The 27745-nt window shown below is 44.0% G+C and overlaps 1 protein-coding gene across 1 annotated transcript in view; it reads left to right on the forward strand.

The window, feature by feature from the left end:
* lama1 (laminin subunit alpha 1) overlaps positions 1 to 27745 on the forward strand; it is a 295280-nt gene that overhangs the window by 169883 nt on the left and 97652 nt on the right. Inside the window, exons 28-35 of the mRNA XM_033019870.1 lie at positions 2175 to 2295; positions 4681 to 4806; positions 7394 to 7515; positions 10499 to 10585; positions 11117 to 11310; positions 12794 to 12936; positions 17893 to 17991; positions 20664 to 20775. Coding sequence (XP_032875761.1) covers positions 2175 to 2295; positions 4681 to 4806; positions 7394 to 7515; positions 10499 to 10585; positions 11117 to 11310; positions 12794 to 12936; positions 17893 to 17991; positions 20664 to 20775 — 1004 coding nt within the window. The remainder of the gene's footprint in view (positions 1 to 2174; positions 2296 to 4680; positions 4807 to 7393; positions 7516 to 10498; positions 10586 to 11116; positions 11311 to 12793; positions 12937 to 17892; positions 17992 to 20663; positions 20776 to 27745) is intronic.

A 27745-nucleotide genomic window follows, 5' to 3' on the forward strand; every position in this document is an offset into this window, starting at 1 on the left:
TTGTGACTGTCGACAGACCAATTTCCCTCCGGGGATGAATAAAGTTTTATTGTATGGTAATTCTACCATTTTGGCCAGGGCAAATGGTTAGTTTGCGTCCTTTGACAGGCATGGCAATTCACAACAGATGAGTATATCAAGCTGAACTAAAAATAAATCCGAAAAATACTCAGGGCTCCACCACAGAGTGGACTGTCGGAGAACAGCTGACTACAAGATGTCAGATTAAAGATCAATTGTTGCAGTGAGGATGGGCCTGAAGATCGGTCAGCAACTGAATTGATTCTTCCCAGGGGTCAGCCATTTTATCAGCTGTAGCATTGTCTATGGTTTTGACATCAAACAGTACAGCACAGGAACCAGTCCTTGGACCATCATGTCTGTGCTGACCAAAGTGCCAATCTATTTAATGGCATCTGCCTGCACATGGTCCATACTTCTTTCCTCCTTGTCTGTTTAAATGTAAGCCCAGATGTCTCTTTAATGTTTTATCTCGTCTGCTTCTACCACCTCCCCTTGCAGCGTGTTCCCATATCACCTATCACTCTGTGTGTGGGAGAACTTGCCTCACTCATCTCCATTAAACTTTCCACTTCTCTCCTTAAAACTATGCCCTCTGGTATTTGACATTTCCACCTTCGAAAAAAGATGATATCTAGCTTTGTCTCTCATCATGTCGTAAACATCCATCAGTTCTCCTCTCAGTCTCTGATGCTCCAGTGAAAACAATCCAAGTTTGTCCAATATCTTCTCATTGCTAATTCACTCTATTTCAGACAACATGCACGTGAATATTATGATGACTATCTCTAATAATCCATGTTATATTCTGGATTAACCCAGTTGCCCTTTTTAAACAAAGGAACAACATTAGCTAATCTCCAGTTTACTGGAATGTTGTCTGTGGCTAAAGAGGACACAAAGATCTACGTCAAAGTCCCAGCAAAGTCCTCCTTTGCCTCTCCATCAGTATCTTAGGATAGACACAAAAAGCTGGAGTAACTCGGCAGCACAAACAGCATCTCTGGAGAGAAGGAATGGGTGGCGTTTCGGGTCGAGACCCTTCTTCAGACTTGTTATAAAGGAAACGAGGGATATAGACGATGATGTAGAGAGATAAAGAACAATGAATGAAAGATATGCAAAAATATAAACGATGATAAAGGAAACAGGCCATTGTTAGCTCTTTGTTGGGTGAAACCGAGAAGCTAGTGGAAGTGAGAGAAATCAAAACTCTTATCGCTGGGCTGTAAGCTGCTCAAGCGAAATATCAGATGCTGTTCCTCCAATTTACGTTTAGCCTCACTCTGACAATGGAGGAGACCTAGGACAGAAAGGTCTGTGTGGGAATGGGAAGGAGAATTTAAGTGTTTAGCAACGGGAGGTAGGCTCAGGCGGACTGAGCGAAGGTGTTCAGCGAAACGATCGCCCAGTCTACGTTTGGCCTCGCCGATGTACAAGAGTCCACACTTTGAACAATAGATACAGTAGATGAGGTTTGAGGAGGAGCAAGTGAACCTCTGCCTCACCTGAAAGGACTGTCAGGGTCCCTGGACAGAGTAGAGGGAGGAGGTATAGGGACTGGTGTTGAATCTTCTGTGATTGCAGGGGAAAGTAACTGGGGAGGAGGTGGTTTGGGTGGGATGGATGTTAACCAGAGAGTTGCGGAGGGAAGGTGGAAAAGGGTGGAGATGGGAAGATATCACTAGTGTTAGGATCCGGTTGGAGGTGGCGAAAATTTTGGAGGATTAGGTGCTGTATGCAACGGCTGATGGGGTGAGAGGTAAGGATTAGGGGGACTGCCTATGTTGTGACTTGGGGGAGGGGGAGCAAGGGCAGAGCTGCAGGATACTGAGGAGACACGAATAAGGGTCTAACCTATGATGGGAGAGGGAAACCACTGTTTCCTAAAGGTGCCTATCTTGTGATAGGCATCTTGGTCGGCATGGATGAGCTGGGCAGAAGGATGTGTGTCCATGTGAAAGTGTAAAGAGATTTAGGCCAAACGCGGGGGGGACTATTTTAGATTGGGCATCTTGGTCAACATAGATTAGTTGGGCCAAAGGGCCTGTTTCCTTGCTGCATGACTCTAACTTTACCAAACCTTATTGCCTGATAATTCTAATCAAAGGGTTGAATAAAGCCTGGTTAACATATCTGTTCCCACTTCCCAGAATTTTGAATATCTCGATGGACATTGCGATGGAGGAAGATGGAACTCATGCAGGTCGGGAACGTGCAAGTCAGATTGAGATCTGTGACTGTCCATCGGGATACGCAGGCCTCTCATGCCAGGTACAGATTACTCCGCACTTTTATACAGGAATATAACAATCAGAAGCAAGAGGAAGCCCTTTGGCCCATCTGATATTCTTTCGGATCGTTGCTGATTTTTTATTTCAATGGCACTTCCATCTAACCACCAAACATCCCTTAATTCCTTCATATCCAAAAATCTATTGATTACTTCTGATTATGTTCAGAAAATGAACTTTTACAATTCTCTTGGGAAGAGAATTTCAAAATTTACAGATCTCCAAATGCGGTATAACTAACATTTTATAATGCTGCAATATGATCTCCTGATCCTTATACTCAATACCCTAACTGATGAAGACAAGCGTGCAGAGTTTACGCGTTCTCCCTGTGACCACGTGGGTTTTCTCTGGGTGCTCCAGTTTCCCCCACACTCCAAAGACCTGCAGGTTTGGAGGTTAATTGGGTTCTGTAAATTGTCCCTAGCCTGCTGGATAGAACTAGTGTACAGGTGATCGCTGGTCAGCGCCTACTCAGTAGGCCAAAGGGTCTGTTTACACACTGTATCTCTAAACTAAACATACCATTTACTTTGTTTATCTCTCTGTCTACATGTGTTACTATAAAATAATAAAGGCGTAAATAAGATAGGGAAGATTTACAGCATATGGGCCAAGCGCAGGTAAATACAATTAGCATAGTTAGGCATATACCTTTATAAGCCTATGAATCTACTCTAATTGATGTTACGTATGAATGATATTTCCCTTTCATTCTCCTCAATGAAATATATACAGCATAACGGGCGGTTACAGCTCTTTAGCAGTTTCTGGTCATACGAAAGATGTGGATATCTGACTAGGAATGTATAGAGAACTTGCTCACTAACTTTCAATTACTTGGCAGCTGTTAACATAAATGCAAAGAAAAGGGCAAGTCAGCTCTTTATTAGCTTCAGAAAGCTGAAGCATTTGCTTTATGCAGTGAAAATTGTGATGGTTTATCTATCATAGTTCTGATGACACTGCAACTAGAATGTGTTGAGCTACTTTGAATCACCTCATTGGAATTATGAAAATTGTAAAGTATTTGCTGATCTTCCACAACCTTTGTATTGTGACTTAACAAATTACAGACATTGTGGCTTACTGAGTATTTCCACCATTTGTGTTTAATATTTCTGATTTCTGGCATTCTCAGTATTTTGTACTTGTGGTATGATTGTGAAATCGCCAAGTTTGGATGTCTATAATGATGAGAGGAGGGAGGAAAGGCAGAGGAAGGGAGACAGTTCTTCAGAATCAAAGCCCAAGTGAACCACTAATTAAAATGTTTGACCCATGGTCCTTCAGTGATCCATTGAGTCACGGCTCAGTGGTTGTTACATGCACATCGGTCAGAAGATTGCGAACGCCCTTCAGCTCACCCAGTCCACACCGACCAGCGATCATCCCGTATACTAACACTCTACACCAGGAACAATTTTCACAATTTTATCGAAACCAATTAACCTACAAACCTATACATATTTGGAGTGTGGTAGGTAGTCTCACAAGGAGAACGTACAAACCCCATACAGACAGCACCCGTGGTCAAGATCAAGCCCAGGCATGAGTGGAAATACCTGGGGGGGGGGGGGGGGGGGACAGGGGGGACATGTTTTGTGAGGTGGGGGATAATCCTTCCCCATGTTTTATAATCCGGATTTTGAAATTCGGTGATAAAATAATCTATTAAAAATCTCTGCTTCCCGCGAGACAGTGGGGGTGGGACTGATGATCGAGGGCGCCGATTGGACGAGAGAGGCGTCGTTCAGCAGCCAATGGTGGGGCGGGACATGATGATTCAGCGAGATGATTGGAGGAGGGACGTGTCAGTCAGAGGCGGAAGTAGGGGGGTGGGACTGAGGATAGAGCGCGGTGATTGGAGGAGGGAGACATCCTGGTGGAGCAAAGATCACAGAGTGGAGCTTGAATTGGCCCGTTCGCGGGGCCTTTCCTCACCCGGTGCGGCTTAAAATTGGCCGCGGGATCTTCCACCGCCCCGCCGTCAAATTGCTGCGTCGAGGCGATCGAGGCTCCCGGCCGGTTTTAAGCTGCGCCAGGCGATGAAACCCCGCGAATGGGCCGATTGAAGCCCCACGATTCAGGGCAGACGAAACTGCTGTTGCTGGAGTTCGGAGTCGGTCACCAACCAGGTCAGCTCCCGATGTTATCGTCCACAGGGTACACAGCTGAGGCCTCGCGTGTGTGTGTGTGCGCACGCGCGGCCCCAAAGAATTTGTGCCACTGTGCCATTTAGACACCGAAAGGACAACCAAAACATCCTTTCCATTTTCCCAGCTAGAAGGAGTATGTAAAAATGTCATCCTCTTGCTCATCAGTATGTCTGTATATAAAACCTTTTTGTCTTCTTCTTTTGAAGGAATGTGCTCCAGGATTTTATCGGCAGAAGATTGCGAATGGGCCTCACCCACTCGATCGGGCCTGTATTTCGTGCCAATGCCACAACCACAGTTCTGTCTGTGACCTTGATACAGGCAAATGTCAAGTAGGTTGCAACTAGTGGTGAATACATTCAGAGCCTTTGCTCTTTTAGTCTATGAAAGCAGAGAATAAGCTAGATTGTGGAAATCTTTTGCAGCTCGTCAATGAATAATTTCTTTAGTCATTCTTGCGGAAAGGCAGGGTGCACACAGTACTCAGATATAGGCACCTGGGCTGTTTATTTGTGGGGTGTCATTTTTTAAAAGGAAGTATAATTGATGCTCAATTAATTCACAAAGTATTTTCACAGACCTCATATTTTGTGATCGTGGGTGCAATTAAAAACATTTTTTTGTAATTTAAATGTACGGAAGTTAACCGTTTGGGATGGTACAGCCTCCCCAACCATCTATCACTGCAGGCTTTTGATATATTTCTGTTTAGTTGCTCACCACCCCACCCCTGACCATCCATCCCTGCCAGCCCCAGACTCTTTGTTTCTTCCCCACCACCCCTTAGCATCTGCCACCAGCCCTCCATCTCTCTCGCCACTGGCCATCCATCTAAGGGGCTCTAGTGCCACCTCCCCCTCTCCCCCTCAATCCTGCCCCCCTCCCCCCCGATGATACCAGATGTACTGGTGCAGTTTTAATGAAGAGACTGTACAAATCTAATATTTGTACAGGGTGACACAGTGGCACTGTTGATAAAGCTGCTGCCTCACAGCGTCAGAGACCCAAGTTCAATCCTGACCTCGGGTGCTGGCTGTGTAGAGTTTGCATGGTCTCACTGTGACCACGTTGGCTTCCTCCGGGTACTCTAATTTCTTTTCACATCCAAAAGACGTTCAGGTTTGATGGTTAATTGGCCTCTGTAAATTGTCCCTGGTGTGTTGGGAGTGGATGGGAAAGTGGGATAACATAGAACTAGTGTGAATGGGAGATTGATGGCCGGACTGGTTTTGATGGGCCGATGAGCCTGTTTCCATTCTCTACTTCTAAACTAAACTCAGGTGAATTCTAAAATGCATTATAGCTTTTGACAGTAACCTGCTCTCTTGAGCAAATATCTGTTTTAAAGTATCAATTTTAGCTTGATTATTTTAATATTATTTGGATTAAACATCCAATGTTAACAATGCATCGATTACTGTTAAGCCCACAGAGTGACTTTGTGAATTAAAAATGAGTCTCCCTTTTAGGAATGAAACATATTCAAAGCATTACAGTTAACTTATCCCCCAAAGGCGTTCATAAGTCTGTGGTTGTTCTAAGATTTTTTTCAGTGTTTGATCGGAAAATAATACATCAATTAGATTTATAATAATGATTAGACCCAGCTCACAAACTAAGCAACACAGGTGTTACATTCCAGAAAAGCAGCACATAATTAACAAATGCGCAAATAAAGCATATATATTTAAAACATTTTGAGCACACTCTTTAAAAAATACTGCGCGTGAATTAGGTTTTCATGCATTAATTAAACAGCCGTGTTGTATCAAAAAGGCACACATCAGACACACGTAAAACATAATGTGCCTGAATTGAACATGCTTTGTTACTGTTGATTTTCAGAGGGTGACCATTTGCCACATATTGAGTCATTAGCACGCAATGAGGCTCTTCGGACCAACTTGTCCATGCCGACCAAGATGCCCCATCTGTACCAGTTCCACCTGCCCTCTAATTGTTTCCTATCCATGTACCTGTCCAAATGACTTTTTAATAGCGATATAATTAGGCAGTAGCTTTCCCAGCCTGATTAACAGAGGCTGAACATTGCCCCACTACAGCCTTCTCCAGGGCAATTTGTGATGATTATAAATGGACTTCTTGTCCATGACACCCACATCCTGTGAATGAATACAAGATAACTCAAAGGGTTCAGAGGTTCCATCTTATGAGCTTACACCTGCAGTTTATCCGTTGGATTAGTTTCTAACTTAACACCAAGGGCGGCACGGTGGCACAGCGGTAGAGTTACTGCCTTACAGCGCCAGCAGACCTGGGTTCGATCCTGGCCACGGGTGCTGTCAGTACGGAATTTATACGTTCTCCCCGTGACCGCATGGTTTTTTTCCCCTGAGATCTTTGGTTTCCTCCCACATTCCAAAGACGTACAGGTTTGTAGGGTAATTGGCTTGCTATAAGTGTAAATTGTCCCTAGTGCCTGTAGGATATGTTAATGTGCGGGGATCGCTGGTCGGTGAGAACTGGGCCGGCAGAAGATAGACAAAAGTGCTGGAGAACTCAGTGGGTGCAGCAGCATCTATGGAGCGAAGGAAATAGGCAACGTTTCGGGCCGATACCCTTCTTCAGACTGAAGGGCCTGTTTTCACGCTGTATCACTAAACTAAACTAAACAATGTCAAGATTTGTGATTTTTCAGTCAGCAAACAAGTACTGCTTCATTTAGTTAACCTGGCCAATCTGACAAAAGGATAAGTAAGGTTTTAATTTCTAACAAAAATTGCTCCTCAGGGTCTAATTGCTTGAGCGTTAACTCATCTGTCTCATTCAGGCAATTTTGTTCCCATGAACCGACTCCATTACACCTTGCTTAGTCAATTGAAATGCATGATTCTAGCCACGGCAATGTCCTGCTGGGTGAGGCTGATCTACTTGTGATTCTCTACTTCTTTAAACTAGGGATGCCGAGATTACACAGCGGGTGACCACTGCGAGCTGTGTGCTTCAGGATACTACGGCAGAGTAAACGGATCCATCAATGACTGCTCGCTCTGTGCCTGCCCCAGGACTAATTCTGGCAGGTAATTTATGACTGCAGGCTGCCGTGACTTGCAGAGGTTGGTTTTTCTTGTCCAGGAGAAAGAGAAAGCATTTCCACAGTGTTCCGGCACACAACGTCTGGATAATCGGATGTGATGAGGAACATAGGACAATACAGCACAGTCTGCGGAAAGGTCTCAACCCTTCTCTCCATAGATGGTGCCTGTCCCGCTGAGTGACCCCAGCATCTTGTGTCTATCTTCGGCCCACATTGTCCATGCAAAACATAATGCCAAGTTAATCTCCTCTGCCTGCACATGATCCTCACCCTTCCATTCCCTGCTTATCTAATAGTCTCATAAACTTTACATCTATTATTTAGCTAGATGTGCCTATCATAAAGCCTCTTAAATACATCTATCACATCTGCCTCCACCACCAGCTCATTCCAGTTATGCACCAACCTCTTTGTAAAAGTCAACTTGCCCAGTATATCTCCTACATTAATCCTATGCACTCTACTCTTTTGACATTTCACCCTGGGGAAAAACCTGCCTGCACGTGACCTATATCCCTGCATTCTCCACATATTAATGTGCCTTTCTAAAAGCCTCTTCAAAGCCACTATTGTATCTGTTTCCACCACCTCCCTTCCACTGACTCCATTTATACCTCGTGCTGCCACAGTAAGGCCAACAGCATAATCAAGGGCGAGTTACACCCTGGCCACTCCCTCTTCTCCCCTCTCCCATCAGGTAAAAAGTAAAGTGTGAAAACACAAACCTCCAGATTCAGGGATAGTTTCTTCCCAGCTGTTATCAGGCAGCTGAATCATCCTACCACAACCAGAGAGCAGTGCTGAACTACTATCTACCTCATTGGTGACCCTCGGACTATCCTTGCTCGGACGTTGCTGGCTTTTCCTTGCACTAAACATTATTCTCTTATCACGTATCTATATACTGTAAATAGCTCAATTATAATCACGTGTTGTCTTTCCGCTGACTGGAAAGTCATCAAAAAGCTTTTCATTGTACTTCAGCACACGTGACAATAAATTAAACTAAACCATTCCAGCAGAGCATTCTAGGGACCCATGAATCTCGGCGTAAAATCACTTGCTCCGCACTTCTCCTTGAAACTTTCCCCCTCTGACCTTAAAACGATGTCTCCAGCCTTCGACAGTTCTACACTGGGGAATAGATTCTGACTGTCTACCCTATCTATGCCTCTCATAATTTTATATATTTCAGGTCTGTCCTCAGCCTCTGATGCTCCAGAGAAAGAGATCCCAGTGCGGAAATAATTATTCTGTACAAAATAAATCCGTACTTCCCATATTTAGGGTGGTCACGGTGGTGCAGCAGTAGAGTTGCTGCCTTACAGCGAATGCTGGGTTGGATCCCGGCTACGGGTGCTGTCTGTACGGAGTTTGTACGTTGTCCCCGTGACCTGCGTGGGTTTTCTGCAAGATCTTTGGTTTCCTCCCACATGCCAAAGATGTACAGGTTTGTAGGTTGATTGGCTTGGTAAATGTAAAAATTGTCCCAAGTGGGTGTAGGATAGTGTTAATGTGCGGGGATCGCTGGTCGACCGTTGGTCTAAAGGGCCTGTTTCCACGCTGTGTCTCATAAGGTTCATAAGGTTCATTTATTGTCACACCAATTGGTGTAGTGAAATTTCACTGGCCAGGTCAGTCATACAATTTTTTTAAAAAGCAACAGACTCAAAAAACACATTTTAACATAAACGTCCATCACAGTGACTCCTACACATTCCTCACTGTGATGGAAGGCGAAATAAAGTTCAAGTCCTTCCCTTATGTTCTTCCTTGGTCGGGGGCCTCGAGCCCCCGTTGACGGGACGGTCTTGACTCCCGTAGCCGAAAGCGTTCGGGCCCTCCGTGTGGAGGCGTTCAACTCCTGCATCGGGGGGTTGTCAGCTCCCCCGTGCCGGGCGATCGAACCTCGCGTCGGGGCTGGTCGAAACTTCTGCGGCGTTGGAACTCCTGACTAACCTCATCCGAGACTGCGAGCCCTTGATGGTAAGTCCGCAGGCCGTGGTGGGAGCGACTCCAGGCAAGGAATCCACTCCGATGGTAAGTCCATGCCCCGCGGTGGGGATCACGACAGCCCGAGGCGGCTTTTCAACTCCATCGACGGTAGGCCGCAGAGCCTGGAGAATGTGATCCGAAACTTGATCACCACTCCGGGAAGGTAAGAACCTGAAATAATTACCCCCCCCCCATACATAAAACAAACAGATGAACATTAAAACAAACTTTAAACAAACGCTAAAAATAACAAAAAGGATGAAAAAACGAACAGACTGCCGGCAAGGCTGCCATCTCCCTCCTGCGGCGCCCCCTCTCTGAACTAAACTAAACTAAACTAAACTAAAATATCTGTTTACAGCCAAGGTGTCTTCCTTTCAGTTTACATTGGAATCTGATCATCTGAACAATCAGGGTTCTGTCAGATTCACATTTATCTCATTGCGAACTTTGGACTTTGTCTCTGGAACTGTTGCGCTGTAATGCTGAGATCTATATTCTGCATTCTGTGTCTTTTCCTTTGCTCTACCTGTTACATGTGAGTACGGTTCAATTGTATTAATGTATTGTGTTATGTGATTTGCTTGGATAATATGCAAAACAAAGCTTTTCACTATACCACAATACGCATGACAATAATAAATATAAGCCTAAAAGAATTGTTCAAAAACGGGTTTCAATTCTGGCAAACTTGCAATGTATTTTGCTTCCGCATAAGTAAAACACAAAGTGCCTGAGTAACTCAGCAGGTCAGGCAGCATCTGTGGGGGGTAAAACACAAAGTGCCAGAGTAACTCAGCAGGTCAGGCAGCATCTGTGGGGGGAACTCCTGTCCAATTATTCCATAGATGCTACCTGACCTGTTGGGTTACTCCAGCATATTGTGTTCTACTCAAGATACAAGCATCTGGATTTCCTTGTGTATCCATTTTGCATTGACGTGAGTTTGTCTGTCCTATTTCTTTCTCCAGTTTTAGCCCCACGTGTGTGTTAGAAGGTGTAAATGATTTCCGCTGTAATGCCTGCCTGCCCGGCTATGAAGGACAGCACTGTGAAAGGTTGGTTTCATTATTGCACGACATTGCTACTGCCTTTCCATGCGTTTGCAGCCTGTTTAGATGTGGGGCTGACAATTTTATCAGCGGTATAAATCAACCGTATAATTTTAAGATGAAAATGCCTTGCATTAATCAGAGTGTACAGCAACTAGCACTATTATTTAATGAGAAAAACTAAACCTAGTCAGCACATTTACTTTTGTGATGTTCCTGCAAAATGCAAATTTTATTCAGAATTATGCTCAACAAAGTCTTTGTTCAATCAATTCACTCTCTTTTTAATACATGGGCCATTTTGCTACAGGGTTTTGATAAATGAGAAATACTTGTAAATGGATCGGACAGGTTTAGAGGGTTATGGGCCAAACACATACAAGTGGGACTAGTGTATTTGGGGCATGTTGGTCGGCATGGGCAAGTTGGGCCAAAGAGCCTGTTTCCATGCTGTATGACTCTGACTCAATGATCAGAACACTGATATGAAACAGTGGATTTTTTTCTCAATAATTCTTTGCCCCTCTGTGTCTCCAGATGTGCTGCCAGTTACTATGGCAATCCAAGTGAGCCAGGCGATAAATGCCATCAATGTGAATGTAATCCAAGTGGCTCCGTCCACAATAACTGCGATTCTCTGCTGGGCCATTGCGTCTGCAAATCCGGTGTTACGGGTCGTCTGTGTGATCAGTGTGAACACAAGCACGTGCTGGTAGACAGTGAATGCATCTGTGAGTATATCTTCGCAAGTTGCCTGCTTACTGTGCGGTCCAAATGTAGAAACAAAAAACTGCAGATGCTGGCTAATGCACAAAAGGAATAAAGTGCTGGAGTAACTCAGTGAGTCAGGCAGCATTTCTGGAGAACATGCATAGGTGACGTTTCAGGTCAGGGCCCTTCTTCAGACTCAACCCGAAACGTCACCTATCCATGTTCTCCAGAGATACTGCCTGATCTGCTGAGTTACTCCAGCACTGTCTGTCCTTTTCTTTATTAACCAGCATCTGCAGATCTTTGTTTCTACTGCCTTTAATCGTGTATGTTTCCTTGGTGCTCCAGATTCCTCCCTCATCTCAAAGATATGCTAACAGGTTTATTGGCCACTTTAAATTGCCCTTGTGTATGGGTGATTTGTCGAATCTTGCAGGGGCTGATAGTATTATGGGGAGTATAAAATCTAGAATTAGTTTAAATGGGTGCTTGATGGTCAGCATGGCCTTGCTGGGCTGAAGGGCTGTTTCTCTGCTGTTTGATTCCATGACTTTAAGAACCCAAATAGGGAAGGCTGAACCTGATTTTTTCAGCTGTGATGCAAAAAAAGGAAAGATCTACTGGGATACAGATAGTTGGATGATATCAGAGGGAGGCCGTTTCTATTGAGGTTGAAATAAAAATCAGGAGATGTGCAATGTTTGGCTGATGTGGTGCATTTTATATTATCGCCCAGTCATAAATCGCCTGAAGTTCAACTGTGGATAGAAACTTGCCCCAAGCGTAGCACATTAAACAGCAAAGTCCGAAAGAGAAGACAGCCTACTTTCAAAGAAACTTTCAGATGAGTCCAGCTCTCTTCATGCGGGTTCTATGTTATTTAAGTGAATGTAGCAGTTTAAGCCATTAGATTAGATTGTACACACTCAGTAGGAATGAGTCAGTTTTGAGCCCGGTCTGTTTTATACTCCCGTCTAATCCTACTCGACACTGAACTTGGTGGACAACAGCGGTAGAGTTGCTGCCTTACAGCACCAGAGTCCTGGGTTCGACCCTGACTACAGGTGCTGTGCGGAGTTTGTATGTTCTCCCTGAAAAAGCATAGGTTATCTCCAGTTGCTCTGGTTTCCTCCCACATTCCAAAGATATGCGGGTTTGCAGGTTAATTTGTGTCTGTTAATTGCCCATAGTGGGTAGCATTCAAAACTGGCATGACATAGAACTATTGTATGGGTGATTGCTGGTTGGTGCGGACTTGGTGGACCGAAGGCCAGTTTCCATGCTTTATCTCTAAAATTAAAACTGAGCCAGGGAGGCACCCATCCCAGGCCTGCTTGTTTAAAACAGGCATGTTTGGATGAATTGCCTTTTATGTATTGTAATTTTATCAATACAAAACACTTGTATTGATAAAATAACTAAATCGCAGCAGGGATGTTTGGAGATTCTTGATTTATGTTAAGATTTATGGTTCTCAATATCTCACATCCTTCAATCCCCCAGCTTGTGATGATGGCTGCACAGGACTCTTGCTGTCTGACCTCGAAAATCTGGAAGCTGGTCTGACGGCAATTAACCTGACCGGGTTTAACCTGGCTCCTTATAAGCTCATCATTGCCATTAAAAGCATCACTGAGAATTACAAGGTGAGATATTAAAAGTGATACATACTGTTTACCTGAGATCAAATTAATGTAGACTGGGGCATGTGATAGTGTTTGCAAATTACAAATGTGTAGCACAATTTATTGAGGGATGGTAAACAGGATTTATATGCACAGCAATGTATTTTTTCAGCAGTACATTGATGGAAATGATTTATTTACACAGGTCTTTGCATGCTTTTGGAATCTAAATGTATCAGGTTTACATGGAGTGTAGTTATTTGTCAGGTAACCCGCAGAACATAGAGCAAGGAGTAGGCCCTTCAGCTCACCAGTTCTGCATCAATTGTGATGCTATTCTTATGATCCTACCTGCCTGTATCTGGTCCATACTCTATTACCCTCTTTATAGTATTACCCAAGAAATTAGATTAGGTTGCCCTTAGATATGTTTGTGGTCAGGACCTTTCAGAACAGCTCTGATTTAAAAGGCTGAGCCAGGTACCACCAGAGAAACGATTTAGGCGTGATTCCTTGCTCTTTGAAGTAAAGAGACCAAGAGTGTGGCTGGGACATGGCAGATTGTGGGGGAGAGAGAAAGCAGTAAGTGGGGTAGAGAAGAAATCATGTGTGGGGGAAGGAAGGGGTCGTGAGGTGGGGGAGGGAAGGGGTCGTGAGGTGGGGGAGGGAAGGGGTCGTGATTGGGTCAAGGAACGGGTGGTGAGTGGGGGAGGTGCTCATGAGTGGGGGAAGGAAGGGGACTCTGAATGGGAGCAGTGGGCAGAGGAGAGTGGTGGCTGTTAGGGTAGGGTAGGAAGTGCGCAAATAATGGAGGAGAGAAAGGCAGTGAATGGAACAGAGAGGGGTTAGTGCAGAGAGGGGTGAGTGCGGTGACTGTAGGGTAGAGAGGGCAGTAAGTGGCAGGGAAAATGTGGAGTATGGACGGGCAGTGAGTGGATGGGAGAGAAAACAGTGAGTGGAGAAGGGAGGGGCAGTGAGTGAATGAGAGGAGCAGCGTGGAGGAAGAGGTAATGATGAAGGGAGGCACTGAGTAGAATAGGAAGGGACAGTGAGTCGAGGAGTGAGGAGGTAGCACATGGAGGAAAGAGGGGGCAGCGGAGAGAGCAGCAGGAGCGATAGGATTTCTGTTTTAAAATCTGTAGATATAAATATCTGTGCGACACAGTGGCGCAGCAGTAGAGTTGCTGCCTTACAGTGACAGAGACCCAGGTTCAATCCTGACTATGGGTGATGTCTGTAAGGCGTTTGTGCATTCTCCCTGTGACTGCATGGGTTTTCTCGGGTGCTCTGGTTTCCTCCCAAGCTCCAAATATATTCAGGTTTGTAGGTTAATTGTCCTCTGTAAATTGTCCCTAATGTGTAGGATAGTGTTAGTATACGGTGATTGTTGGTCAGCATGGACTCAGTGGACTGAAGGGCCTGTTTCCACGCTGCATCTCTAAAGTCTACAGTCTAAATCTGGTTACATACGGTTACATCTGGTTACAAACAAAACATGTTTCTCTTGAGTGGCACTAAAGAGGTTTAGATTGTAATTTCAGCCTTTCTCCCTGATACGGTGGGACCACTGGTTTAGATGCATTGTATAGTGTTCCTGCAAACTGATAACATTCATGTAACACTCCTCCCGTTTGACACAATACTAGCAATGCAACAATTCCAGCCAATTACTTAAAACTTGCCAGCCTTCGCATGTTGCCGGGGCTAATTTATATGCACAAAGGTTGCACATTTCCCTTCCACTTTGACAAAGAGCACTGATAATTTACCCAGATGACCATTTTAAGGCTGTGGACATAATAACATGTTGGGTAAGCTGGCATGGTGGATGGAGTACTATAATGGTTACTTTACTGGCACGCTGCAGAACCATGAATTCAAGGCCCACCTTGGCAGCTTATTATCTTCAAGTATGTTTGGTTAAATAAATCTGGCACGGTGGCGCTGCTGGTAGAGCTGCTGCCTCAAAACGCCAGAGACTCATGTTCGATTCTGACCTTGGCTGCTTTCTGTGGAGATGGTCCAGAGGAGGGTTGGGTTAACATATGAGGAGTGGATTAATTTACAAAGACCAATGAACTTACCAACCCACACGTCTCTGTGACGTGGCACCCAGAGAACACCCACACAGTCACAGGAATAAAGTTCTAACTCCAAACAGACAGCACCTGTAGTCGGGATCAAACCCAGCTCTCTGGCGCTGTAAGGCAGCAACTCTACCGCTGTGCCACTGTGCCGCCCTTAAAGATCTGTCATTCTTACCCCACCTGCCTTTATATGACTCCAAAGCCACCAATGTGGTTGTCTATTCACCTCAGGAGCCATTAAGAATGGACAGTATATCCCAGCTCTGCTAGTGCCACCAGTAAAAAATATAGCCAGAATAGATGGATTCAAGATGAATCCAGCAATTACCAAACTCCACATGGATAGCAAATTTCCTTGGCTGTATGCTGAAATAAGTGCATTGATGTATTTATTTATTGGTTATTGTCACTTATGAAACATTGATCAGTGAGGTTTTAAAGTGTTCTCCTTGGAGTCTTCTTTTCATTGGCTATTTTTATTAATATTTCTGTGAATAAATAGCTGGTTTCCAATTACCATAACCCACATTCTATCAAAATCAAGATGTTGGAATAGCAGTGAACATGTATTTACTCTGAAGGACACAAAGTGCCAAATTAACTCAGCATGTCAGGCAGCATCTCTGGAGAACATGGTGCTATCCTATCCATGTTCTCCAGAGATGTTGTTACCTATCTATGTCCTCCAGAAATGCCGCCACAGCGTACGTTTTCTCCGGGTACGGGTTCCTTCCATATTTTAAAGACACGGGCGTTTGTAGGTTATTTGGCTTCTATAAGTTGTCCCTGGTATGTAGGTTAGGGCTGGTGTGATCGCTGCTCAGCGCAGACTCGGTGGGCCGAAGGGCCTGTTTCCACGCTGTATCTCTAGAGTCTATAGATCAGACCTTATGTTGTCAGATCTGTAAGTGTTAAATGAGACAGATGATTTCAGGGGAAGACCGCGGAGGCAGCAGTTTTCATAGGGAGTCAATGGTTTAATTACTGAAGTCCAGTTAATGTGGAACAGCTGCATCTCTCAATCCTGAGGATGGGGATTGTTCAAAGAGTTCACAACAAGAGACTTGCTAATGTCATATATTCTTGTGAATCCCTACTCAAACTTCAAACCTGTTATGCAAATAATTGAACTCAATTTGACATAACATTTACATTCACCATTGTTTTATTTTGCTGCAGGAGCACTGGCAACGTTTGCAAAGTAAGAAGTGATTTATATGGGGAGCAAGCATTGTTCTTGTACATTTTATTCAGTGAATTTAACTTGAAGATAGTTTTACTGCCAATAATTGATAGCCCCTTAAAAGTGCAATATGGAAAAGCAGTCTGTTCCATTTCACAAACACAGGGTGCAGGATTCCAATGAAGAAGCAGTCACTATGATTGAAAACTTTTAATTTTCTATACCATCTTAATAAAGCCTGTGGTTCTAATGTAAAGCTGCATGAAAAGGAACAGAAGGAAAAGTCACTTGAGGTGCTCAGGCCCTTGCTTGATGGTTGTCATCAATGACAGCACGGAAACTGACCCTTCGGCCCAACTTGCATATGCCGACCAAGATGCCCCATCTACACTAGTTCCACCTGCCCATGTTTGGCCTATAGCCCACTAAACCTTTCTGATCCATTTACTTGCCCAAATGTATTTTAAATGTTGTTATAGTACCTGCCTCATCTACCTCCATATACCCACCACCCTCTGGAAAAGTTGCCCTTCAAGCATTTATTAGATTTTTCTCCTCACCTTAAACTGATGTCCTCGGGTTCTTGATTCCCCATACTCTGTGCATTCACCCAATCTATTCCCCTCATGATCTAATGCATCACTCGAAGATCACCCCTCATCCTCCTGCGCTCCAAGGAATAAATTCCTAGCCTGCCCAACCTCTCCCTGTAGCTCACCCCTTTAAGTCCTGGCAACATCCTCGTAAATCTTCTCTGCACTCATTCCAGCTCAACGTCCTTCCTATAGCAGGTTGACCAACACTAAACACAAAGCTCAAAATGTGCCGATGTCTTGTACTGTAATCCACTGAGTGAGAGAATGCTGTGATTTGGGCTGACACCAGTGTAATACCGAGGGTCTGCTCCATTCCTAAAGGTGCCATCTGTGGGATCAGATGTTAAATGAGTCCTTTTTAGCTGCCAGATGGGTGCAAAAGATCATGAGATGCTATTTTGAGGAACAGCTGGGAGTTATTCATGCTGCCCTGGACTATATTTATCATTCAAGCAACTGTGCTAAATTCAGTCATTACATGTTGTTGTCGTCTGGAACTTTGCTGAGTTTCAGTCGACTATCACGTCCCATCTTGTACCAATAAATGTACTTCAAATATAGCCCAGTGTCTGAAGAACCAGCTGGCATAACGTATGGTCATGAAGGGCATTACATGAATTTGAGTCTTTCATTCATTCGTAAACTTAACTAATACAAATTACGCACCACAAAACCTAGCATTTACATTTGAGACCCACTCAACAATCCTTGCTTTGTACCATAAGGTTACTCTATTAAGATGTGATCAGTTGATGTCATAGAGTCATACTGCATGGAAACAGGCCCGTCAGCCCACTGAGTCCATACCAACCATTAGCCACCCATTCGCACTGACCCTACATTAATCCCATTCTCTCTACGTTCCATCTGATGAAGGGTCTCAACCCAAAACGTCATCCATCCCTTCTCTCCTGAGATGCTGCCTGTCCCACTGAGTTATTCCAGCATTTTGTGTCTTCCATCAACCCCCCCCCACCCCCCCCGCCCCAGATTCTACCATGTAAGGGTGTAATTTACAGTAGTCCATTAACGCAATTCTTTTGGAATGTGAAAGGAAACAGGAATGGCTTGAATTCTCCAAAAATAACCCAATTTACTGGTTTTCTTGCAGATGACCTTGTCACCAAAGCGGAACACAACTGCGACCATCATGCAGGCGGAGGGACAGATGTTTGCTTTAGCCTCGGACATCCGTCACTTACAATGGAGGGTAAGCTGAAAGCAAAATAAATCCTCATCCCATTCTCAATTCAAGGTGCAAAATTTGACTGAATAATTGGGGCGGCCCTAGTGGCGCAGCGGTAGAGTTGCTAACTTATAGCACCAGGAAATAATCTACTCCTTTATTCCAGCTACCAAATTGCATGACTCCACACTTTGCTATTCTGTATTCCACCTGCCTCTTGTCAGCCCACTGAGTCAACCTGTCTAAGTACTTCTGCAGAGTCCCTGGTTTCTCTGCACTACCTACCCCTCCACCAATCTTTGTGTTATCTGCTAACTTGGCCACAATGGCTTCAATTCCTTCATCCAAATCATTAATATACAACGTGAAGAGAAGCGGCCCCAGCACCGACCCCTGCGGAACAACACTAGTCACTGGCAGTCAATCAGAGAAAGCCCCCTTTATTGCCACTCGGTCCTCCCGTCATCTAGGCAAGCTGCTCTTCATGCTAGCATCTTCCCCTTTCAGACCGTTTCCGTACAGTCGGACTCCTCTCGAGACCTCTGATGATCCAGCAAAATGGATAATGCAGAAAGGTTCTGGAACCAAGGGTGCCGGAAAATGGGTGGTGGACCTGTATCTAAAGACCTTGATACTGGGTCATTAAAGGATCACAACATAGATCAAGCACACATTATTAATTCTCTTTGTACAGCAGAACCTGATAGGGTAGATAAATCCTTTCTCCTCGGGTTGAAATGACAAAGACTAGAGGGCATATCATTAGGATGAAAGAGGCAAAGTTTAAAAGAGATATGCGAGACAATTTTTTTACATAGAGAATGGTGGGTGCCTGGAACGTACTGCCAGGAGTGGTGGTGGAGGCAGATTGGATTGTGGCATTTAAGAGGCTTTTGGATAGACATATGGATATGCATGGAATGGAGGAATCTGGATCACATGCAGAAAAGATTAGGTTAACTAACGGACATTGTGGGCTGAAAGATCTGTTTCTCGGCTGCACTTTGCTATGTTTATTCAGAGATGGCACAGCTGGTCGAGCCGCTGCCTTGCAGTATAATAAACTGTTCAATTCTGACTTTGGGTGCTGTCTGACGGGAGGATGCACATTCTCTCTGTGACTGTGTGGGTTTCCTCCTGGTGCTTCAGTTTTCTGGATCGCCTGTTTGACGTACCCACTTAAAACAGAGGGACAGAGTTGAACAGAGGGATCTGGGAATAACCGTGCATAGTTCCTTGAAGGTGGAATCTCATATAGATAGGGTGGTAAAGAAAGCTTTTGGTATGCTAGCCTTTATAAATCAGAGCATTGAGTATAGAAGCTGGGATGTAATGTTAAAATCGTACAAGGCATTGGTGAGACCAAATCTGGAGTATGGTGTACAATTTTGGTCGCCCAATTATAGGAAGGATGACAACAAAATAGAGAGAGTACAGAGGAGATTTACTAGAATGTTGCCTGGGTTTCAACAACTAAGTTACAGAGAAAGGTTGAATAGGTTAGGTCTTTATTCTCTGGAGCGCAGAAGGTTAAGGGGGGACTTGATAGAGGTCTTTAAAATGATGAGAGGGATAGACAGAGTTGATGTGGACAAGCTTTTCCCTTTGAGAATAGGGAAGATTCAAACAAGAGGACATGACTTCAGAATTAAGGGACAGAAGTTTAGGGGTAACATGAGGGGGAACTTCTTTACTCAGAGAGTGGTAGCTGTGTGGAATGAGCTTCCAGTGGAAGTGGTGGAGGCAGGTTCGTTGGTATCATTTAAAAATAAATTGGATAGGCATATGGATGAGAAGGGAATGGAGGGTTATGGTATGAGTGCAGGCAGGTGGGACTAAGGGAAAAATGTTGTTCGGCACGGACTTGTAGGGCCGAGATGGCCTGTTTCCGTGCTGTAATTGTTATATGGTTATATGGTTAAAATGCAGCACTCGTTCATAAGAGGAAGCTAGAATGGAGTATGCAAAGAAAAGAAAACCTTGAAAATCAAGAACCGTTGATGCATTTGTACACCTCTGTCAGCTGTATGGAAGGAACTTTGACATGAGTTGTTCTAGTCAGCCATATTCATACACAGGACAGCACGGTGGCACAGAGGTAGAATTGCTGCCTTACAGTGCCAGAGACCCAGGTTCGGTCCTGACTGGCTGTACGGAGTTTGTGCATTCTCCCTGTAACCACGTGGGTTTTCTCTGGGTGCTAAAGTTTCCTCCCACACTACAAAGACATGCAGGTTTATAGGTTAATTGGCTTCTGTAAATTATTCCTTGGTTGTAGGATGGAACTACTGTACGGGTGATCATTGGTCGGCGTGGTCCCGCTGGGCTAGAGGGGCTGTTTCCACGGTGTACAGTATCTCTAAAACTAAACCATAGACTAGATGTCTTGGCCAAGGTCAAGGACGAGTGACAACAACAAAATCCTTTTTTATGTGTGTGTTGGTAGGCTAATTGGCCACTATAAATGCCCAAATTAAGGGTTAAAGGATGGGTGGAGCTGATGTGAATAAGGAAAGAATTGAATAAATTGGATTAATGTAGGATTAATGTGCGGTTGACATGGTGGACAAAGGGACCTGTTTCTGAGGATGTACGACTTCACTCTTGGCACTACATTAGTGCAAGTTTGTTATTTTCTTGTTTTGACTCCATGGGACAAGCATGGAATATAAAATGAGACACATTTTCTATGCCAGGTCACTCAGAATTCTGGAGATGGACGGGTTCTGAATGAAGCTGTGGGGAGAACATTAACCAGGACTCTGGAGCTTGAAGCGTTTGTAAATGCGACTTCAAAATCTATAAGAGGTATGCACTGTACATCATTCTTTGCCAATTTGGGGATTTGATGAATACTCAAACTGATTTCATGATCTGTGTTCACTTAAAATACTGTGACAAGTTTTTTGCCAAATTGATGCAGAAGTAGAATGGTAGAAAGTGCCACCTGCTGTGTGTTCCACAGCATAGCAGCTTTGGAATATTTTCTTGCCTTACACCACCTAGAATCTGAAAGGTCAGATGGACCTAGCGTGAATTTCAACATATGGATGAATCACCAGCAATTCAACCCTAAGGCTTTAATATAAAATATAACCGTATTTAAAACATGATTTTACAATGGTTTAGGTTTATTATTGTCATGTGCACTCATGTACAGTGAAAGGCTATGTTTTTGCATGTTCCCCAATCAAATCGGATAAAACAATTTATAAATACAATCAAGTCAGACACAACAGGTAGAGTAAAAGGAATGATAGAGAGTGCAGAATATAATTCTCAGCATTGGAGCACAACATTTCCAGAGACAAAGTCCAATGTCTGTAATGAGGAAGAGGTGAATCAGAATCGAAGGACCATTCAGAATCCTGATAACAGAGAGGAAGAAGCTATTCCTGATGGGGCATGCTTTCAAGTTTCTGCATCTTCTGCCCATTGGAAGTAGGGGGGGGGGGAGGGGAGAGAAGGAATGATCGGGGTGGGAAGGTCTTTGATTATGTGAAGGATGGAACTGCAGACACCGAAGATTGACACAAAATGCTAAACTCAGTGGGACAGGCCGCATCTCTGGAGAGAAGGAATGGGTGATGTTTTGCGTCTGAAGAAAGGTCTAATTCCGAAACATCACAAATTCCTCTCCAGTGATGCTGCCTGGCCCGCTGAATTACTCCAGGTCAAATTCCTCTCCAGCGATGCTGCCTGGCCCGCTGAGTTACTCCAGGTCTTTGATTATATGTTGGCTACTTTCTTGAGGCAGCATGAAATGTAGATGGACTCAATGGTGGGGAGTCTGGTTGATGTAATGGGATTGCGAGCCGGATCGACCGTACACACACACGCACACACACACACACACACACACACACACACACACACACACACACACACACACACACACACACACACACACTGCCTTCGATTACCTATGAATAACATGCCAAGCTACTACGACCTACGTCGACTAAACCTACGAGTAAGAAAATATTGATTTTTTTTCCATGGCGACCTTTTTTACTCGCCGGCATTTTTCAGCATGTTGAAAAAAATGCCGCGATCTAGCTGAGGCCTCGAGTACACGGGGACTACTCTCGAGCATGAAGGAGAGTTACAAAGACCTCCTAGGACCTTGTGTCGACCATGCTGCGAGTATGAGTCGAGGGCAAACTCTTCTAACTCGCCAATTAGGTCGCCGCAGTGGGACAGGCACTTTACTAATCAAGAACCTATCAATCTCCACTAAATATAATTTCAGTTTCTGTTTTATTTGTCATATGGAGGTTAACACGGGGTCAACGGTACAATGAAATGTGTACAACGGGTCACCTCAGCAATAATATAACAAGGATAAAATAAGATAAAAATGACATTGGTAAGGTAAAAAGACAATAATAAGATAATCAACATATATGATGTGAAATGTGTTTATGAGTTCAGAAGACTCGATCTCCACAGCCATATGTAGCAATGAATGCCACAGATTCTCCACCCTCGGACAAAAGAGATTCCTCCTCATCTCCATCCTACAGGGAAAACATCCTTTATTTCTGAGGTTGTGCCCTGTGATCTTAGACTCTTCCACTAGTGGAAACATCCTCTCTAAATCCACTCGTTCAAGGCCTCAGGCAATTGACGCAACCTTCCAGATCCCGTGTGAATGTAACGCATTCGTACACATTCGTATTGAATCCTTTGCAATTTGTAACGCACAAGAATTTTCTAATCTAATTTCGAGTAAAAACTGCGGACTTAACTCAAGTAAAAACTTTGGGGAGCACTTGGGTTAAAATGGTGGTGAAGCCAGTTGAAACGTTCCCATTAAATGTCCTTGAACGGTGGTAAAAGTGAATTTCTTTTTTAGTTTTGCTCCAGGCTATGGGCCATCTCTCGGTGGAGGATGTGAATCAGTCACCTGCATCCACCAAGCAAGATGTGTGAGGCTGCCAGTGTCCACGGGCAGTTTCCATCCTTCTCCCTGTACCTCCTGACAGCGCCCCACACCTCTCCCCAATGGCAGACTTATTACTGGAGTGCATGTCGCTGCATTGGCTCAATGACAACGCAGGACCCTTCTGTGTGAAGAATATATTCAAGAAACCAGAAGCTAAAATTCAGATCTGAAAAGTTATTCAAACCCCTAATCAAAAATGTACATAAGAATACGTGCTAAAGATCAGTGATGTAAAATTTACAAATGACTTGGAGTCATAAAGTCATACAGCACAGAAACAGGCTCTTCGCCCAACTCATCCATGCCAACCAAGGACCAAGCTAGCCCTCCTATAGTCCATATCCCTCTCAACGTTTCCTACCATTGAACTGTACCAGTCCAAGTGTCTTTGAAATACTGTTATTGTACCTGCCTCAAGTACTTCCTCTGGCAGCTCGATCCATATACCCACCACCCTCTGAGTGAAAAAGTTGCCCCTCTGGTCCAAAGTTTTCCAGTCTTTAGTTATTTCTCCATAGTAAAAACAAATACTAGTTGAGGACCTTGCCCATCTCCTGCAGTTCCACACAGAGATGACGGCTTTGGTTTCTGTGGAGCCCTATTCTCTCTCTAGTTATCTGCTTTCCCTTAATGTAATATAATCCCTTTGGGTTCTCCTTAGTATTTTTGCCAGCGTTATCTCGTCGGTCCCCAAAACCCATCCAGGGATACACTTGATCCCAGCTGCCTTTAGCTGGCCCATGCCTCGTTTTTCCTAATTAGAGCTCAATTTCTCTCATCATCCAGTGTTCCTAGCTTCCCACTGCCTTGTCCTTTACTCTATCAAGTACCTTGACCTCTTGTCATCACACTTTTAAAACATCCCACTTGCACACAAACAACCTACTCCAATTGACTCTCGACCCGAAATGTCACCTATTCCTTTGCTCCATAAATGCTGCCTCACCCGCTGAGCTTCTCCAGCTTTTTGTCTACTCCAATTGACTAACAAGTTATTGTCAAAGTTAGCCTTGTCCCAATTAAGAATTTTAACTGTGGGCCGGTCCTGTCCTTATCCATAACTATATTAAAGCTAATAGAACTGTGGTCATTGCTCCCAAAACGCTCATCCGCTAACACTTCTGTCACTTGCCCATCCCAATTTCCTTAGAGTAGGAAAGCTCTGCCCTTTCCCTTGGGGGGTCCTCTACATATTGCCTGAGAAAACTATCCTGAACACATTTGACAAATTCCATCCTGTCTAAGCTCTTGGCACTATGACAGACCCAGTCTATACTGTGAAAGTTAAAATCCCTACCATGATAATGCTGAAAGTCTTCCAGCTGCCTGCAATTTCTTGGCATATTTGTTCTTCTAATTCCCATTGTCTCTTTGGGGGCCAATAGTATATTCCCAACAAGGTGATCATTCTCTTTTCATTTCTTAGCTCTATCCATATAACCTCACTGCACGAACCATCTGCAGTGTCATCTCAGAGTGTTGCCCTGACATTATCCTTTTTCAATAAAGCAACACCCCCTCCTCTTTTATCTCTCCTGTAGTGCCTGTACCCTGGAACATAAAGCTGCCAGTCCTGTCCCTCTGCCAGGTTTCAATAACAGCTACAGCATCCTACTCACAAGTACCTATCCACACCCTGAGATCCTATTCAACTGCTTTACCCATTAGGTCTCTTGCATTGAAATAAATGCACTGCAATAGTAAGATTAAACGAGAACTTACCAGTTTGAAGTTTGATCTGTATTTTATGAGGAGTTACGATGAGGGATTACGTGAAGAACCCGTCCAGCACGCATGCGCGACATACTTCAAAGCAGCGGTGTGGAATCACAGAAAGACACAATAATTGAAATAAATATAGTAAAGAAAAGGAGAGCTTAAATACCAGTTGATCTCTATTATTGAGGGTGGGAGCGGAGGGCACGTAATCCCTCATCGTAACTCCTCATAAAATACAGATCAAACTTCAAACTGGTAAGTTCTCGTTTAATCTTACTATTTTACTTTGGAGTCACGTGAGTGACTACGTGAAGATTTTAAAGCTCTGTGATTTCAAACCGTGTAACAGTTCATACTTCACTCACTGCCGAAGTCGTTCGAGGGAGGAAGTATGTTATCGTAATCAACCATGAATCTGTTTATGAAAACAATAATGGTGTTTATTAAACAATAAAAAAAAACAAATTGCTCCCCCGGGCTAAATTATATATTTGCAGATTCTAATATTTTTTCTGCAAATGATGCAGGTTCTGCAACGGCTTATTATAAAAAGTTCGAAACGTTCTTTCCCCAGACCACCCCGCTGTAGCCAGGATGTGGTCTATTGGTACGTCCATTCTCTTAGCCGCCGACGTGGATGCTGCCCTGGTGGAGTGAGATTTATACACGTTAGTATTTATACCAGCGGCTTTCAGCACCTGCTTGAGCCATCTTGAAATGGTTTGGCTCGTCACCCGACCATGAGGTTTCTTGTGGCTGACCCATAAGGCTTTTTCTCTCCCTCGAGGGATTCTAGTTGTGTCAATATAGTTCAGTAAGTGGGTCATGGCACATAACCATGGTTCTGGTGGGTAAGCCCGGAATTCCATGACTGGGTTTGATGTTCCTGGCCTGCTCTGTTTGACCAGCCCCTGGATAGTAAATGAGACATGGTCTGGTGTTACAACCAGTTGTCCAATCGTAATAGGTGAAGTGACTGGACTCTTTGTGCTGACACAAGTGCCATCAGCATGACCGTCTTCAGAGTTAATTGTTCCAGGGTGAGGGACCTAGCTGGTGACCATCCCCTAAGGTATGTCAGGACCACACTGACATCCCAGATTTGGGTGTACCTTGGTCTAGGGGGATTGGAGTTAAATATCCCTCTCATGAGCTTGATCACCAGCGGGTGGGATCCCATGGCCTGTTGTCCTGGTGCCTGAAATAAATAGGCTGACAGAGCACTTCTGGCTGTATTAATGGCGCTGTAGCTGAGTCCTTCATTGTGGTGAAGGCCTGCCAGGAACTCCAGTACATTGGTTACTGTTGTGGTTGAGTAAGTGGTTCCTGTATCCGAACAGTATTTTTCCCACTTCTTGATACTTGACAAGTATTGTTTCCTTGTGGATACACGGTGGGATGCTGTCATGGTGTTGATGGTGTTTTCTGACAATCCCAGGCCCAGCAGAGGCCTTTTCAAAATCTGCAACCCAGGAGTTTAATTTTATCGTGGCATGGGTGCCTTATGCCAGATACTGGGTGGGTTAGCAATTCTGGGCTACTGGGGAAAGTCATTGGGGTCTCGACGACCATGTCGAGGAGCACTGGGAACCATGGCTGTGTAGGCCAGTCGGGTACTATCAAAATACCTGAAGCAGAGTCCATTTGTATTTTGCGTAGTACCTGACTGATGGGGCAGAAGGGAGGAAATGCATAAAAGAAAAATTTTCCCCAGTCCAGCGTGAACGCATCTACCGCTGCTGCCTCAGGGTCTGGTTCCCAAGCGACATACATAGGAACCTGGTGATTTAGTCTGGATGCAAATAGATCGATATCTGGCGTGCTATATTGCTTTGTAATTTTAGCAAATACTTTGGGATTTAACATCCATTCGGTGTTATCATTGAATTTGCGTGACCTGGTGTCTGCCACTGTATTTAGCTTACCTGGCAGGTAAGTTGCTGATAGCCAAATATGTCTGTCGACACACCATTGCCAGATTGTGTTGACCAATTTGTCACATGATATCGATTTTACGCCGCCCATATGGTTAATATAGGCCAACACCGTAGTATTGTCTATTTGTAATCGAACATGCAAGTGATGCATATTTGTTGAATATGCTTTTAATCCATAAAATGCACCCAACATTTCCAGATAATTTATGCCCAGTGTAAGTAGTAACGATGACTCTAGGTTAGTCCATCTTCCACCTGTGCTGCATATGGAATTAGTTGCTCCCCAGCCTTGAGCACTGGCATCTGTTTGAATAATTAACGTAGGGTTAACGATGATGATAGGGCTGGAACTATGCCAAATGTTCTCTACCCACCACTGTAGCTCTGATATTGCTTCAGTGGGTAATTTCATGACTCGGTCAAAGTGACCTGCATGTCGTTTTAATGCCTGCACTTTTGCTCTTTGTAAATTTTGATAGTGCAGAGGTCCAAATTGTGTAGCTGGAAATGCTGCTACCATCTTTCCAATTACTCTCACCACTTGTCAAATGGTTGGTCGATCGTTGACCATTAAATTGTTACATGTTTGTGCCAATTCTGCTGCTTTGTCTTTTGACAAAGTTACAGACATGTGGACTGAGTTAATTGTGAATCCCAGATAGTCCATGGTTGTGGATGGCGTCAACTTAGATTTATCTGGATGTAAGACAAATCCCAAGGTTTCAAACAAATGTTTGGTAGCTGACACAGCTGATTTAGCCAATTCCATGGTTTTGCCTACTATTAAGATATCATCAAGATATGCCATGACAATATGTTTTTGTTTTCTTAATATTGCCAAGGCTGGTTTTAGTATCTTGGTGAATAATCTTGGGGCTGATGTTAAACCATTAGGCAACACTTTAAACTGCCATAGTTGCCCCATCCAGGTAAATTTCAGGTATCTGCGATGATCCTTTTGAATGGGTACTGAATAGTAAGCATCTTTAAGGTCGATGCTTGCCATGAAGTATCCTTTGGAAATCAGTTGTTTGGCAGTTACAAACGTTTCCATTTTGAAATGTATATATTTAACAAACATATTTAGTGAAGTTAAGTCAATGATGATGCGACGTCCACAAATTCCAAGGGTTCATGTTTGGTTTTTTCAATGATACCCTTTGTAATTAGCCTT

The sequence above is a fragment of the Amblyraja radiata genome, chromosome 4 (genome assembly GCF_010909765.2).
Source record: "Amblyraja radiata isolate CabotCenter1 chromosome 4, sAmbRad1.1.pri, whole genome shotgun sequence".
In the NCBI taxonomy this organism is placed as follows: Eukaryota; Metazoa; Chordata; class Chondrichthyes; order Rajiformes; family Rajidae; genus Amblyraja; species Amblyraja radiata.